Source organism: Primulina huaijiensis, chromosome 6, assembly GCF_012295235.1.
Source record: "Primulina huaijiensis isolate GDHJ02 chromosome 6, ASM1229523v2, whole genome shotgun sequence".
Classification (NCBI taxonomy): domain Eukaryota; kingdom Viridiplantae; phylum Streptophyta; class Magnoliopsida; order Lamiales; family Gesneriaceae; genus Primulina; species Primulina huaijiensis.
The window spans coordinates 1,525,137-1,542,698 of record NC_133311.1 but is presented as its reverse complement, the minus strand read 5'-3'; the positions used below and the strand labels follow the sequence as shown (position 1 = coordinate 1,542,698).

General features: G+C 37.1%; 1 protein-coding gene across 4 annotated transcripts; it reads right to left on the bottom strand.

Annotated features, from left to right (window-relative positions):
• Positions 1-7,465: 7,465 nt before the first annotated feature.
• On the bottom strand, positions 7,466-9,138 carry LOC140979322 (uncharacterized). 4 transcript variants are annotated; one of them, XM_073444669.1, is made up of 6 exons: positions 9,124-9,138; positions 8,905-9,049; positions 8,698-8,831; positions 8,503-8,591; positions 7,916-8,068; positions 7,513-7,747 (listed from the first exon to the last, which is right to left on the bottom strand). In XM_073444669.1, the coding sequence occupies exons 3-6, from the start codon at positions 8,795-8,797 to the stop codon at positions 7,592-7,594; spliced, it is 498 nt and encodes a 165-aa protein (XP_073300770.1). In that variant the 5' UTR covers positions 8,798-8,831; positions 8,905-9,049; positions 9,124-9,138; the 3' UTR covers positions 7,513-7,591. The 4 variants fall into 4 exon arrangements, with proteins under 4 accessions (XP_073300771.1, XP_073300772.1, XP_073300770.1 ...); XM_073444670.1 differs by lacking the exon at positions 9,124-9,138 and having other exon boundaries at positions 7,466-7,747; positions 7,916-8,014; positions 8,905-9,085; XM_073444671.1 differs by lacking the exon at positions 9,124-9,138 and having other exon boundaries at positions 7,509-7,747; positions 8,957-9,060.
• Positions 9,139-17,562: the final 8,424 nt, after the last annotated feature.

Here is a 17,562-nt window from a genome sequence, read left to right as displayed (position 1 = left end):
TCATTGGAGCAATTAGATGACATCGGGTGCAAAACTCGGATCGAGAACGGGATCATGAAAAATGTGAAAGGCGAGCTTGTGGTTATGAAGGCGGAAAAGGTTGCTGCAAATCTGTATGTACTTTTGGGAGAAACACACAAAGAGGCGGAACTAGTTGTTGCATCAAATGGTTCAGGAGAAGAATTAACAGTGTTATGGCATAGAAAGCTCGGGCATATGTCAGAACGGGGGTTGAAAATTCTCTCAGAACGGAAGCTATTGCCGGGACTTACAAAAGTGTCACTACCCTTTTGTGAGCATTGTGTTACCAGTAAATAACACAGATTAAAGTTTGGCACTTCTACTTCCAGGAGCAAAAGCATATTGGAGCTGATTCATTCGGATGTATGGCAAGCACCGGTTGTATCCCTAGGAGGAGCGAGATATTTTGTCTCGTTCATTGATGATTTCTCTAGGAGATGTTGGTGTATCCAATCAAGAAGAAATCAAATGCTTTCCAGATCTTCAAAGATTTCAAAGCGCGGGTTGAACTTGATTAAGAAAAGAAAATCAAGTGTCTGAGGACTGACAATGGAGGAGAATATACCAGTGACGAATTTGATGCATATTGTCAACATGAAGGCATCAAAAGACAGTTTACGACGGCTTACACACCTCAACAGAATGGAGTGGCGGAGCGGATGAACAGAACCTTGTTGGACAGAACAAGAGCTATGTTGAGGACTGCAGGTCTAGAAAAGTTATTTTGGGCAGAAGCAGTCAAAACCGCTTGTTATATTATCAATCGTTCTCCTTCAGTGGCGATTGATCTGAAGACTCCGATGGAGATGTGGACCGGGAAGCCGACAGATTATTCTCATTTACATACATTTGGAAGTCCTGTGTACGTTCTGTACAATGAGCAAGAAAGATCGAAGTTGGATTCAAAATCCAGAAAATGTATCTTCTTAGGATATGCTGATGGAGTAAAGGGGTTTCGCTTGTGGGAGTAAAGGGGTTTCGCTTGTGGGATCCTACTGTTCACAAGCTTGTCATCCGCAGGGATGTTATCTTCGAGGAAGATAAAGTAAAGGGAGACAAAGGCACACCGAATTCAGAAACTACTATTTTTCAGGTGGAAAATAAGACAGACGAAGGTCAAGTTTCTTGTGAAACAGTACCAGAGCACGAAAAACAAGAACATGTTGAGTCTGAAGTTTCCAATGTGAGGCAGTCAACTCGAGACAGAAGACCACCAGGTTGGCTTTCAGATTATGTCACTGAAAGCAATATTGCATATTGTCTATTATCAGAGGATGGTGAGCCATCGAGTTTCCACGAGGCTACTCAAAGCTCGGATGTATCTTTGTGGATGATAGCAATGCAAGAAGAGTTGGAGGCATTAGACAGAAATAAAACTTGGGATCTTGTTACACTACCACGAGGAAGGAAAGCCATTGGAAACAGATGGGTCTATAAGATCAAGCGTGATGGTAATAACCAAGTGGAGCGGTATCGTGCTAGATTGGTGGTAAAAGGGTATGCTCAGAAAGAAGGCATTGACTTCTATGAGATATTTTCTCATGTGGTTCGGCTTACAACAGTCAGAATAGTGTTGGCATTGTGTGCTGTGTTTGACCTACATCTAGAACAGCTAGATGTGAAAACGGCATTTCTTCATGGAGATCTTGAAGAAGAAATCTATATGCTCTAGCCAGAAGGTTTTGCGAAAAAAAGCAAAGAGATCTTGGTTTGCAGGTTGAACAAATCTCTGTACGGTCTCAAACAGGCGCCGAGGTGTTGGTACAAGAGATTTGATTCCTATATCATGAGCCTTGGCTACAACAGACTGAGTGCAGACCCTTGTACGTATTTCAAGAGGTCTGGTGATGATTATATCATTTTGCTGTTGTATGTGGACGACATGTTGGTAGCAGGCCCCAACAAAGATCAGGTCCAAGAATTGAAGGCACAGTTGGCTAGGGAATTTGATATGAAGGACTTGGGACCAGCAAACAAGATTCTAGGGATGCAAGTTCACCGAGACAGAAGTAACAGAAAGATTTGGCTTTCCCAGAAAAATTATTTGAAAAAAGTCTTGCAACGCTTCAACATGCAAGATAGTAAGCCAATATCGACCCCTCTTCCTGTTAACTTCAAGTTATCCTCCGAGATGTGTCCTAGCAGTGAAGCAGAGAGGATTGAGATGTCTCGAGTACCATATGCATCAGCAGTGGGAAGTTTGATGTTCGCCATGATCTCTACAAGACCGGACATTGCTCAAGCAGTGGGAGTAGTTAGTCGGTATATGACGAATCCTGGAAGAGAGCATTGGAGCACTGTTAAGAGGATCCTTAGATACATTAAGGGTACCTCGAATGCTGCATTATGTTATGGAGGATCGGATTTTACACTCAGGGGCTATGTCGATTCAGATTATGCAGGTGATCCTGCTAAGAGAAAATCTACTACTGGTTATGTGTTTACACTTGCAGGAGGAGCAGTAAGCTGGGTTTCAAAACTGCAGACAGTTGTAGCGCTAGCTACAACAGAGGCAGAATACATGACAGCTACTCAAGGTTGCAAGGAGGCAATATGGATTAAAAGGTTATTGGAGGAGATTGGACACAAACAAGAGAATGTTCATTTGTTTTGTGACAGTCAGAGTGCCTTGCACATCGCAAGGAATCCAGCCTTTCATTCCTGGACGAAACACATTGGAGTACAATTTCACTTTGTGCGGGAAGTAGTAGAAGAAGGAAGCGTGGATATGCAGAAGATCCATACAAAGGATAACATAGCTGATTTTCTGACCAAGCCAGTAAACACTGATAAGTTTGAGTGGTGTAGATCCTCAAGTGGCCTAGCGGAAACGTAAGCAGCATGTAATGGCAAGATTGAAAGGATGTGTGGAGATGTGTTTGATTCTCAATCAAATCTCCAAGTGGGAGAAATGTAGGTAGAAAAGTCAAAGAATCAATAAATGGGCTGGCTGCAAAATTTGAAGACGGAACGGTTGGCAGAATTGACTAATATTTCAGAAGAGAAAACGCGTTTTTATACGCGTTTTCACACGGTCAAGGGGCTCTATAAATAGAGGTCCTCCCTTCATTCTGAAATTATCTCTTCTTCGAGTTTTCTCTCATCTTATAATATTCTATAATATTTGTGAGGTGTTTGTTCTCCTGTATTAAGAGAGTGTGTGTTCTCTTTGGAAACACAGTGAGTGAGTTGTACACCACAAAATATTATAGTGGAAATTCTTTTCATCTTGCCCGTGGTTTTTACCCTAATAATTTTTAGGGGTTTTCCACGTAAATCTCGGTGTCCAGTTTATTCTTTATTTTCGGATTTATTATCTCAAATTCCGCAAGTGGGACCAACAGCAAGCAGCCCAATCGGAATCACAATATGCAGTACGCAAGAAGGAGGTACAGGGTCGTAACAAGATACCTTGACCTGGATTTTTTTTAAGGTATCTAACAACTCGAACGGCAGCATCGAGGAGCGACTTCTTCGGAGCATGCATGAATTGGCTTAGAGATTGGACCGCATAACAAATGTCAGGTCGAGTTATGGCCAGGTAGATCAACCTGCCAACCAAACGCTGATATTTATGTGGATCAAGCAGTAAAACATCATCATGGGTACTTTTGTGATCGTGTTGCAGACTAGAATCCAGCTCGTGGCTGATGAGCCTTCGGTTTTGTTCCAAAGGTGTATCAAATGGCTTGGCCCCTGTCATGCCCGTGTCAGCAATGAGTTCCAAAGCATACTTCCGTTGATTAAGGTAAATACCGTGTTTGGAACGAGCAACTTCAATGCCTAAGAAATATTTGAGAATCCCAAGATCCTTAAGTTGCAACTTGGAATGAAGAAACTCTTTGAGCTCTGTGATTGCTGTCAAACTACTCCTTGTGATGACAATGTCATCAACATAGACGACGAGCAAAGTAATTGAAGCATCAGCATGTTTAAAGAACAATGAATGATCATGTTGAGATTGACAGTAACAAAACTCAATCATGATATTTGAGAACTTAAGATTCCACTGCCGAGAGGCTTGCTTTACGTATAAAGATTTTTGTAATTTGCAGACCTTGTTTTCTCCTTGTACGTTGTATCCCTGGGGAAGATTCATGTAAATATCCTCATCAAAACTCCCTTGGAGAAAAGCATTGGTCACATCCATTGGGAAAAGAGGCCAATTCTGAATCACTGCCACTTGGAGAAGACAACGAATGGTCACAATTTTTGCTGTGGGAGAAAAGGTGTCATGAAAGTCGATGCCCGGCTGTTGTGTGTAGCCCTTGGCCACCAACCGTGCTTTAAACCTCTCCACACTTCCATCAGACTCGAGCTTGATTTTGTATACCCATTGGCACCCAATGGGCTTCACGTGTGGTGGTAGATTAACCACTTCCCACGTGTGATTTTTCTCTAGAGCAGCAAGTTCTTCATCCATAGCAGCACACCATCTAGGATCAGTGATTGCCTCATGATAGAATTGAGGTTCTTTAACCGAGGACAAAGCTGCTAAAAAAAACTGATGTGGCTTGGAGAAATGACTATATGTAAGGTGGTTAGCCATGGGATATAAACAAGCATTAGGACTGTGATTATGGATGAATGAACAAGAGTAATCATGTGTCCAAATAGGAAGAGCTATAGTTCTAGTGGACCTGCGCAGTGGAATGGCTGCAGGTGCTACAAGTGTAGAACTAGGAGGAGATGGTTCGTCAGGAATAAGCATTGGTGGTTCGTCAGGGACAAGTACGGGATCCCCTGTAGCAGAGGATGGAGGAAAAATAGGAGGGGATTGGCTAGAAACAGCAAATGGAAAGATGTGTTCATGAAAAATCACATCCCTAGAGATCAGTATCTTTCTTTACTGAAGATTAAGGAGCTTATACCCTTTCTGGACAATAAAGTAGCCAATAAAGACACAAGGTACAGCTCGAGGTGAGAATTTGTGGCTGAGAGGTAGGATAGATGCATAACATAAACACCCAAACACTCTTAGGGCAGTGAAGGAAGGGGTCTTGTGAAATAATAGTTCAAAAGGAGATTTATTTTTCAGTAATGGTGTGGGGGCTCGATTGATTAAGTGCACAGCTGTTAACACACAATCTCCCCAATATTTGAGTGGTATAGATGATTGAAATCTGAGTGCTCTTGCAACATTAAGGATGTGTCTGTGTTTTCGCTCCACTATGCCATTTTGTTGTGGAGTATATGAGCAAGAACTATGGTGAATCACGCCCAATGATGAAAAAAATTGGTACACTCAGATTTAAAGAAATCAGTGGCATTATCTGTCCTGACAGCCTGAATATTTTTAGAGGATTGTTTGTCTACCAAAGCAAAGAACAATCTAATTAGTCTAAGCACATCCATCTTAGATTGCATGAGATATACCCAAGTCCCCCTTGTAAAGTCATCAACAATGGTAAGGAAATACCTTTCACCAGTGTGAGTGGGAGTATGAAATGGACCCCAAATGTCCATATGAATCAATTGGAAAGCAGAAGAAGATCTGGACAAACTAGCTTGTGGAAAAGCTAAACGGCATTGCTTGGAAACAGGACATACAGAACAATGCGACAATGAATCATTTTTTTGTATAAAGGGTAACAAATGCATTCTGGATATTGACATATATCCTAACCTTCTGTGCCAAGTATCAATACTAATGTTCTTACAAAGATCAGTAGCAGAACAAGAATATAGACTATCCATTCTAGGTACAAAAGAATGAAAGTTGAAACTATCCTTGGGAGATGATTTTGGAACTGTATTTGAGGTGAAGTGATAGAGGCCATGCCTTTCCTTACCAATCCCCATTACTTTCCCAGTCCTCAGGTCCTGAAACACACAAAAAAGTGGATAAAAAGTGACAAAACAGCCATGATCTTTGGTAAATTTGGACACGGACAGGAGGTTGAATTGAAAGTGGGGTATATATAAGACACGTTCGAGTTTAATGGTATTTGTTAACTGAACTGAGCTAGTCTTATGAACAGTTGCTTTACTACCATTTGGCAATCTCACTGAACTAGTGGAATCTACCACGGATTTAGAAGCTTGCAACAAAGAGGCATCACCAACCATATGCTCATTAGCTCCTGTATCAATAATCCATTCCGAACCGAAATTGTGTGAAGTATTACCTGCCGTATTCACTACTGGTGCACATTCATTCTGTATGTTATGATTTCCTAGTAGCTTTAGAATTTCAGCATACTGATCTGGGGTGAAGATATGTGGAGCTCCAGCTGATATTTTTGATTGAGCAGCAATGCTTTCTTCTACAAAGTTAGCATCTCCTGAAATTCTTCCTTGCTTCCCGTTGTCTCTGTACACTTTCTTGTTCAGTCCCTTATTCGGAGCTCTGTACAACTTATGCCATGGAGGGTAACCAACAAGCTTATAGCAGTTCTCCTTGGTATGTCCATTTCAACTACAATGATCACAGAATAAATTCACTCGATCCTTCGCTGAACTTCCTGCCTTTGTCTTGTTAGTGTAGAAAGCTGCTATAGGAGCCTCAACTGATGATAATGCCCTATGAGATTCTTCCTGAGACAGCAGGGAAAAAGCTTGCCCCACGGTAGGTAATGGATTCATCAGTAAAATTTGGCTCCTTACATTCATGTAGCTGTCATTCAGCCCCATTAGGAACTGAAGAAGCCTCTGCTGCTGGTCGTGCTCTAAATATCTTCTAGCAGCATCACACTCACATGAAGGCAAGATCACAAGAGCAGAGTATTCATCCCAAAGTTGCTTGAGCTTACAGTAATATGTTGGGATAGTACTATTACCTTGGGTTAGGCGACCAATTTCTCTATGTAATGAGAAGATTCGCGATCCGTTGATCTTGTCAAACTGCTCCTTCAGATTAGTCCATACTGATGAAGCATCTGATGCGTAGATGATTCCTCCGAAAATCTCCTTTGAGACTGTATTCTTTATCCATGACAATACAAGAGCATTGCATCGTTCCCATTGAAGAAGATTTTGGCTACCTACTGGGGGTCTTAGACAACTGCCATCAATCAACGCAATTTTGTTCTTCGCCCGTAGTGCGATCAGCATAGCTCTGCTCCAAATACCTTAGTTTTCCACACCAATCAGCGGATCACTGACCAAATTCATTCCCGGTGTATCCGATGGGTGAATATACAACGGATCATTGAAGTTGCAATTGTTAGCCATCAGCTCTCTCGAAGAAATCAGGAAGAAAATTGCGTCAAATTTGCTGGGGAAGATACGCAACTGAGCACCAGATCTAAAAAAAGATGCCCTAGGATGATTCCTATGGCTCTGATACCATGTCAAGAACTGAAGAACCTAAGCTAAAGCTCAATGAGCTGAAGAAGAATTATATTCCAGTTAATCGAGAATAACCGCTGTACAAATGTTTATATACACTACAAGAGATGAGCTAAGAAACGTGCTTCCAAAAAGCTACACAATACAATCGTGTTTTTGTATTTAGTACAATTAACAGAGGGTATTACAAGATTTAAGATGAACATTAAACTTCATTCAAAGGGGTACATCTGTAGTTGTTTCAAGCATCAGCGAGTTTGCATTCATATCTAACAACTATCTACCGAGGCAAGAATCCATGGCGAGCAATGGCAATTTCAAAAGCTTGCATTCGTTCTCCTCGAGCCAATCCATTGCGATCATAAATAGAAATTTCATTTATGTTGAGATCTACACAAGCTTTAATAAGCTCTTCTCCAACACGCTCAGCAGCCTCCTAAGAATAATAATTTTTACGGTAAAACAAAGTTGAAAAACGATGTTATAAAATCTGGTAAAGCAGAATACTTAGTACTACAAAAAACTGATTCGACACTTTACATGTCTCATATTTTCTACTCTGCCGAGGGAGAAATATTTCTTAAAAATGGAAAGGAATACATACGATAGTAGTGCAAGCAGTATTGCTCCGAATCGATTTCTGCAGAGTACTTCCGTAAAACAAGCACTTCTTGTTCTGGTCATCCACCAACATAGCATACAGCTGCTTATTTGAACAGAATACAGAAAGCCTTGGTTTTAAGGTTGTCCCATTAAACTGGTAAAATGATCATAATGTTAATATCTCACTGAGCAATCAACAATCTTTCATAATTCAAGTAAGGCTATGAGCAAAACCATGGGCCCTCCGCATCATCTACAAAATCGAATTAATTTGCACGAAATCTAATTGTTTAATAAAAAGTGAATCTTGCCCTTAAAACACTTCTTTTTTCAAATCTAATTTTTGCAATGTTAATGTACAATAACTATTCTTGCAACAAAATTGAGAATTACAAGGTGGCCAAGTGCGGACAAGCAGGTTATTCTTCTGATTCTTAAAATTTCAATGCATAATTTTCTAATAAATGTGAATTTTACAATCTAAAATAAATTGTGCGACACTTCACTGATGTTCAACTGATGTGGAACATGAGAAGAGGATGCCTTATTCTCATGTCACATGTAAGATTGAAAGACAAAAAAGTTGACCTTTTTTCTTCGTCTTCTATTCAGAATCTTGTCACTCTCAGTCCGAGTATTGGCTTTAGCTTCAACAACCAATGGCTTCACAATCAAATCTAAATAAAGCGAGTGTCGGTGAAAACTAGTGAAAGAGAAGTGAATCCTCATGAATTAAGACGAAAAATCCCATTTCAATGCACAAAGATTACTAGCACCACTCACTCGCAGATTGCATAGGAAGGATATTTGAGCTACGAAGACCAGTTCCGAAGTATCCACAAGCATTGAGCCTCAGTGCAGCAGTAAGGGTATCCAACGCCATGGATTCAAGCGCAACAACCAAAACCCAGAAGATTCTGCGAGAGAATCCGAGAAATGAGACCAAAGACAGAATAAAATTAGTATAGTCATTCAATCAAACATCTCAACTGCGAGTCCGAAAAGCTAGAGGAGCCACGTAACACCAACTCAACGAGGTTACCTTGTGCCCGCAAAATCCCAGATCAAATAACCTTGAGCTAAATTGCAGAACCCAAGGAGAGAAATTCTGAAGATATTTCTTTTTTCTTGATGACTACAGCAAAATTCAATTTACACAAGAAAAAAAGTATATAATATCATATATTAAATTGCTAAAAGTAGATATACCTGCCGAGAGATCAGATTCTAAACTGTTTAGGGAGGACAGCTCGGAATTTGAAAGTCACTAATGTAAATGTAGAGATGTCAATGGGACGGGTATGGGGCGGGTATGGTTAAACCCAAGACCCGTCTCATGAAGAAAACTTTGACCCATTACCCGCTCCACCTCGGTTAAATATTCTTCGGACCCACTCCACCCCAAATACGAAATGGGGTCGGGTAGACCCGCGAGACCCCGTGGACCCGAATTTTTTTTAAATGAAAACTGTAATCTTCTTATCACATTACTGAATTATGAAAAAACAAGTCTCTAAATAAAACACAATAGAAAACTAATTCAAGTCTTCGACCACACTTAATAATAACAAACAAATTATTTTCACGACGTAATGAATTACATTAAAAAAAAATTATTAGCTCTCCAAAAAAAGTCTTGTCATCCCCAAAAATAACTCATCAGAACTTAAACAGATCAATGTAAAATCAGCGAGTAAGCAATATTTTAGACATATTCTTCATGATCATCTTCCTCTTCATCAAGAATGACAGGACAAGTTGGTAAATTACTTGAAGAATTACCTAAAAAATTAAATAGAGAAAATACATTGAAAAAATAAAATTGTAATTTAAAACCGTAAAAAAATGTAATTTAAAGAGAGAAAGTATAGTAACAAAATTAAAATGAAAGTACAATAACAAAATAAAACTGTAATTTATTTACCTCCACCTCACCCCACAACCATCTTCGCGAGTATATCAATTTATATCCACATAGATGGGGAGGGTATGGGGCGGGTATTATAGGACCCATGGCCCGTCCCATACCCAGATGGGTCTGAAAAATTAGACCCGAGACCCGTCCCATGACCCATTTAATATGCCCAAATCCGCCCCAGATGGAGTGGGTTCATTGTGGGTCTGGGTAAAACCCGGACCCATTGACATCCCTATGTAAATGAATCAAATTGTTTTTGAGTTATTCAAAGTTCGATTCGATAAAAGCTAGTTTAATGAGATTCGTTAAAATAAACGAACCAATTTACAATATTTGATTCGTTAGCTCGTGAACATGTTCGTTGATAAGTTCATAAGTATCTCTTAGATGACAAAATAATAATTTTGATATTTGTTTTATTGATTTGCAAACTAATTAATGAAATATATAGAAAAATATATTAAATCTATTTATTGGAATAAATTTATAAATTTTTAATAAAAATGTTATATTTTCTCTAAATATATAATTTGTTTTTTTTAATGAATTTAATGAAGATTTAAATTTATAATTTACATTTATTAAACTCGTTTAGGCTCGATAAAAGTTTGAATAAGCTCATGAGCCATGAATATATTCGTTAAATAAAACTTGAGCTCGGCTCGATAATAAACGATTCAAACTCAAACATTCAAGAGTTCGACCCGACTCGATTCGATTGCATCTCTACTGAAAACACAAAAACACAAAACAAGAACTTAGAAAGGGTCAGAATGTTTTTCCAATATAAATAATATCAATGAACTTGATATTTACAAGAGAAGATCAACGATGTGAGTAGAGTTCTCTCCTGACTAGAATGTCCTATTATTCTTTCCTCGTGTACGTGAAACTTTAGATTTCCAGAAACTTAGATAAGAATGGATCAAACCTTTATGAAATTCTTTCCTTAGACAAGGATTTATAGTCTAGGCTCATTTGATGTTGCCGACGCACAGTGAGATAACATTAGTTCTCCGAGAGCTCTACATAAAGGGTTCCATTTGGTCGGATAAGCCTTAAAAGTTAGCTCGGTCTAGAGGTCGGCCCAACCCTCGGATCTAGCCTCATAACTATTATCGCGGAGGTCGACTGCTCGAATCTGAGATGAGCTCGGGATGAACCCTTGGTACAACCATGATCCCTGGACTTGTTTACAGGTCTAGGATGACGTTGACATGGAATCCGACCCATGGGCTTTTCCCTCATTCAGGCTATCGAGAGTGAGCTAAACTCATCTTATTGGGTGTCAATATATAACTATGGAATTTTTTTTCAAGTAAAATGTAATTTTTTGAAATCAATATGTTGTATCACATATCAATGATTGGATGATTTTTTTTCAGAGATAAATCACATTACCTGTATTAAATTCCGAAATTTTTGAAAACTCTCTCTGAAAAAAATAATCTATCAACTCTTTGTGTTTTCAAATCTTTAACATACGTATTTCTAAAATACATACGATCTGGATAGCGTTGTGTTCAAGATTTGAAAACCCTGAAAGTTGATATATCATTTTCTTCATATTATTTTTTTAACAATATCATGATTCACAAAGGTAGTTTATGATCTTATATTTGAGATAATTCAATATTATATTATAAAGTATATTCATCACTTTAGAACAATATTACGTAATTTTTTTAAATTAGAATCATTATTTTTTAAAAATTAAGAAACCTTATAAAATATTTTAATAATAATAAAACAAAGAAAATTGACTATATAATAAAAATCTAATTTCAAAATATTAAGATTAGGTTTTAAAAACAAAATTATCGTATATTTTAAGAACCGATTGTTTTTCAATTTTTAACATGTTGCGTGGGTTGAAGTTTTTTTAACCTAATCGTGGGTTGGGTCAGACTGACTCTAATATTTACTTTATTTCATTTTATTTTAAAAATAAATGTATTATTTTAAAATTTAATTGACTATTTTAAAAAATCGATTCTTTTAAATATAATTGTCTATTTTGTACAAAGGTCCGAGATTAGGGATGACAACTTTTCTCACGGGTTTGGGGTCACGCGGAGAAATCCTGAAACGAGGATGGGGATCCTTGATTTTTCGGGTTCGGGTTCGAGGATTTCTTAAAATCCCCAAAGTAGTTAGGGGCGGGTAGAGATTACTATCCCCATTCCGAATCCGTCTTGAAAATAATATCAATAATAAAATAATATTATTATAAGTATTAATAATATAAAAATAATATTATTTTTAAAAATATTAATAATAACAATATTATCACTACTAATAATAGATAATAATAAGTTTTGATTTGAAAAAAATATCAAAATTCGTCATCGTCTTACCATATTAATATTTTTGAAATGGTGATGGGGCGAGGATGAGAAATTGATCATCGAAGTTTCGAGTTCGTGGAAAGCGGAGATCGAGACGGGTATGGGGGTGGGGATAGAATTTGAAGACGAGAATGGGGATGGCAAACCCACCTCCGTCCCGCCACGTCCCGCCCCATTGCCATCTGAGACTGCATGCAGCCCCGTTCCCCTCAAAATTCTTCTTAATTTTTTTTTGTACCAATTATGGTTAAATTATGAATTGATTCACAACCCATAATTCAATCATTAACATTTTAGGTCATGGAGCCTCAAAAAATGCAACCTCTTTTATGAGATCAGATAATATTTGTGTGTGTGTGTATATATATATATATAATGGGGTTTTTTTTTTAATTAGCTTTCCATTTGTGTGAATGAAAATTGGGGAATGATGAGTTTGTTCCACATAGGAAAATAAAAGTTGTATAAGTGAGCTTATATTGAGTTACATTTTATGAAAGTGTAAGAATGATTGGTTAATAGGCTATCTCGCACATACATCTGCGCATGAAATGTGCAAATTAAGGGCCCAATTTGCACTGAAAAAGACTTGACTTGTGTGAAAGTGTGTACGAGTGCGACCTAGATACGTCAAATGTCGGACTGATCAAGGCAAAAATCGACTAGGCTATGCCACCATTTCCTATTTATTTTATTTTTCCTTGAAGAGTGACTTTTCACATGTCCTGTGAGACATTCCACCTGCCTGACTGTTGGTGCTCTATATGGCTGACTGTTGGTATTTCATATGGCTGCCTATCGATAGCAACCATTGACATTTCGCATGGATGTAATCAGCCTATATAATATAGGATGACCCAAGCTCTCAAACATATCGGACAAATCAACTCATCCCTTGTTCCTACTTTCTTTCTTCTGCTCTCGCTCTGCGCATGCTGCTTGTGGTTCTGCGTAATCTGCTGATAAAGTTCAGGTACGAATTCAGTTCATCAACGTAGTGATTTGTGCTACCTTCGTTACATATCTGTCCGTTGTATCCTGAGAAACAATCGTTCATTTTAATCCTCGAAGCACGTAACGGAAGAGACGAATCTGTTTTAAGGAAACTGTACTTGTTACAGGCATCAGTTTGGTTTACTTTTTCTTGTTTTTATATACATGATATCTATACTTCCAATAGCATACTTCTTTGTTTCATGCTTTGTCTTTGTGTACACAAGACTGCTATCGTTCACATTTCTTTACCTGTGGTGTTCATATTTTCGCTATTAACAAATTGGTTAACAGTCTCGTATAGAGGTGCATATAAGTTGAGTAAACTCGAAAAATTTTCAATTTTTATTCAAAACTATTTGAGCTAAACTTAAACACATTCGAGATTATTTTTTAACCGAATTCGAGCTCAAATATTTTGTTCAATATCGTCAATTTTAATATTTTATTAATATAATATAATTATATTCTAAAATAAATTTAAAGCATTTATTTTCGAGTAATTATTAGAATATTTCGCAAACATTCTAAAATATTTTGAAAGAAGGTTGAATTCGAACTCTAATTCATGTTGAATTCGAGTTAGATCAGCTTCATAAATATTCAAGTTTCAGATCGAGCTACAGCTCGGAATTCAAACCTTATTATTTTGATATTTTGGAACGAGCCAATATAAATGGGTCATTTCTTTATTTTGTAATACATTTTTGATTTATTTTATTTTAAATTGTTGGAGTATTGTTTTCTCGCACCCAAGGCACGATAGATGTTTTAAAAAAATTTGTTTTAACGTTCGAAACACTCCTTGAGAATCATATGAATTAAACATCCACATGATGTTTAGAATCTTTTACATTTGCGTATTTAACGATGGACACCAAACCAGTCAGGGATTAGATGAGTTGGCCATTTTTATATATCTTTTCGAACGGATCTCCCTTATTTGATTGTCTAATTAAGTCAACGATCAGAAACTTTGTTCCTTATTTGAATCACACTAGAAATTTCAAATAATTTGTGCGTTGAGACTGAGACACCCGAATTTTAGAAATCCGAAGGCGGTGCGGCGGTAACGGGGCAGCAACGGTGGAAAGGTTTCGGCCGAAAATTTCTACACTAATAAATGTGATGACCGAAACCTTGTTGTGACGATAGGAGAGTTCTTCTTGTGTTGTGTATTGTGTTATCTATGTTGTTACCAACATTTGATAACATATTTATTAAAATACACACACCTTATGTTATTAAAATTCCTAATCTTCCTTTATTAACTTATTAGTTAATTAATTCTAGACTTCTTTAGAATATTTTAGGAGAATTTTATACATATTAGTAGTCACTACTACTAATAATATTATTTAATTAGTAAATTCTAAATTCATCAAAAAAATAATTGCAAACTCATTATAGTACTGATTGACGATATGACATCTTCAATGTATCAAGCATACAAATCTTGTTCATATAATGAAAATTGAAAATTTCAAAGATTAAAATTTTCATTAATCCAATTTTTGGTAGCTACAAGTTTTGTAAACTCCTTCATTAAAACATGCACTTCCACTCTCCTTACTCAATTAGCAGTCAAGCTAACTTTTATTTCTTTCATCCTTTGGAATCAATTTGTAAAATCCTTTATAAGCATTCTATTTGATCTCTATCAAACTACAGTAACCAAATTCAACTCATTGAACTTAGCCAATCTCAACAAGAACATACAATCCAATACTTGTGTGACCCTCAATGGTTCAAGGATACAACTAGCTGAGGGTTCACATCTCTATGTGATTCAAAATAATATTTATTCTGATTCGGACTAATTACCCTAAGTATCTACATTTTTTTCATCAACACCTTGATCAAGAATGTTAGAACTCATTTTTGATTGCACCAATCAGATCATAGTAAGATTGTCTTGTAGCATCACCACTTGATCCTCTAGGTATCACTGAAAGTGCCTGCAACAACCTTATGTTATGGTTAATGTACACTATGGTCGCTTCAACTCATATATCATAATCGAATATACAACCATTAGTATATCGAGAGTTGCATATGAATTCGAGAATGATGTGTTGTATCTTTCAGTAATAATAGTGACATGAAATGTACAACTGAGGAAACACCTTTCCAAAATGCACATATGTGAGAACCCGAATTTCCAGCAGCAGTAGCTAGCATTTTGCAGCAGCTAGCAATATTCAGCAGCAATGCAAAAATTTCAGCAGAAGCTAACAATTCCAGCAGCGACTAATATTTCAGAAGCTGATATTGTTCCAGCAGATAGAATCCAGCAGCAGAAGAGTTCAGCAGCGCGAGATTCCAGCAGACAGCTACTGATTCAGCTTATGACTTGTAACTGAAGCATTTAATATGAAATAAAGGCTGTTAATGGCACATCATGGCAGGTTATGGCCATTAATTGGGAGGATAACAGTCATAATTTTACCTATAAATAACACCCTCAAATATCTGAAATGGTGTTACACAAATCTTGAGTTATCACTTGAAATTCGAGATAAGAGAGTGCCTTTTTCGAGCAGAAAAAAACCAGTAGCGAGAGAAAGCAGATTCCAGACTTCAACCGAAACTTTCTAGAAAATTACTGTAAGTGGGCTTATGTATAAATATCTTGAAACCAATTTGATAATTTCTATTTTGAAGCAAAATATTATGTATTTTTTATCTCTGATTTTTAAAGCACTGAAACCTTGTGAACTAATGGTAGGAATATATATTCCGAAACATTCCTGATTACTGATTATTGGCCTCACCCCTTAGAGGAGATAACATATAAGGGGACTGATATCATTTTAGCTATTAAATTCACAAACGTGCTCAGTGTTTGCTTGCTAAATTTTAAGTTCTAATTTCTGTTCTGAAACTTGTTATTCCTGAATACTGATTCCTGTTCTGAAAGTAAGAATTTATGTATATCATTTGTATTACTGTTTCTGTATAAAATGGTTTTAAAAACTGAGAGTTATTCTCGCCCCCGCTTATTGAGTGACAACCATATCACTCACCCACCAAACCCATCTCAGATGAGAAGAAAGAAGAAACGTTAGAAGAAGAAGAGCAGAATCAGTTCTAGGGCTTGTGAAGAAGACTGTTGTTTTTCAGTTCTAAATTATGTTTTCCGTTGTATCTGTTAAGACATTGTTATGTCTGGTTTTATATTTTCGCTGTAAAACATTAGTTATTTGAGTTTGTATCAGACAATGAAATATTCAGTGTTATGAATAAAAAGACTGATTTCTGAATTTTGTACTTCTGAAGCTGGTTGTTTTCGAATGTAAATTTGAGAGCAATGCAGTGTCGATCAATCGCGTCCTTGAGGCGTGACATTGAAGTGGTATCGGAGCTAACCAGGTTTCATAATCTGGGGAGGAGGAACTAGAAATAACAAGTTCTGATAAATTACTATACTTCTGAAAATAGACTACTGAAACGAAAGACTAACTATGTAAAGTTGGGAAAATCAGTGAGGGAAACAAATCAGAAAGCAATAGAGTTCTGAGTGATTCAGCATCATGTCTGAAGTGAGTAAAAAAAAATCAGTAGTTTGAAACCAGAACCAGCAGGTGGAAATCAGTAGACCGGAATGCAGCAGACTGGTTTTAACAGTCCTAGAAAGCAGCAGACTCGATTGCAGTAGCATCAGAATTGCAGTAGAAAGTGAATTCCAGCAAGCGCATGCAGTAGACCTTGCAAATTGTATGAAAGTTGAGGTGTTTTTTGCACAAACTTCAAACAGCCATATTTTTTTATCCAGGAAGAATTTTGACTATTGTAATATACCGTATAATCAGTATAAGGAGTTGCAGAACACAGTATATGGAAGAACACGGTTGAAGACCTTGCAATATTGCTTAAGGATCAAAAGAACCAACTCATACACCAGCATAATCAATATAGTGAGCAGACTGATGCTCATATTCAAGAGTTACAGAACACTGTTGAATTTCTTTGTGACCAGAATGCAGTTCTGCATGGTCATATTGAACATCTAGAAACAGTAATATCCAACCATGAAGAAGAACCCGAGGAGGATCATGAAGAAGAAGAAGTCGAAGAGAATCTTATGGATTTGGGATTGCGAGAAGTGATAGATTAGACTATCAGTAGTAATTCTTTGTAATAACACTTGTTCCATTTACATTCATGTTAGCATTTTCGATGTTGAGTTGTAATTGCACTTTCGTGAGAAATCAATAAAATTTATTTCTATCCATTGGTTTCATATTTACTTTTTGAGCAATTACTTAATCATTTTGCTTTCTATATTTAGTCCATATTATGCCAAAAACCTTAGAACTTTCATATTTGTAAGAAATGGACGGAAGATCCTTGAGAAACAATCGTAACCTTCGTTATGGAAACCGCAAC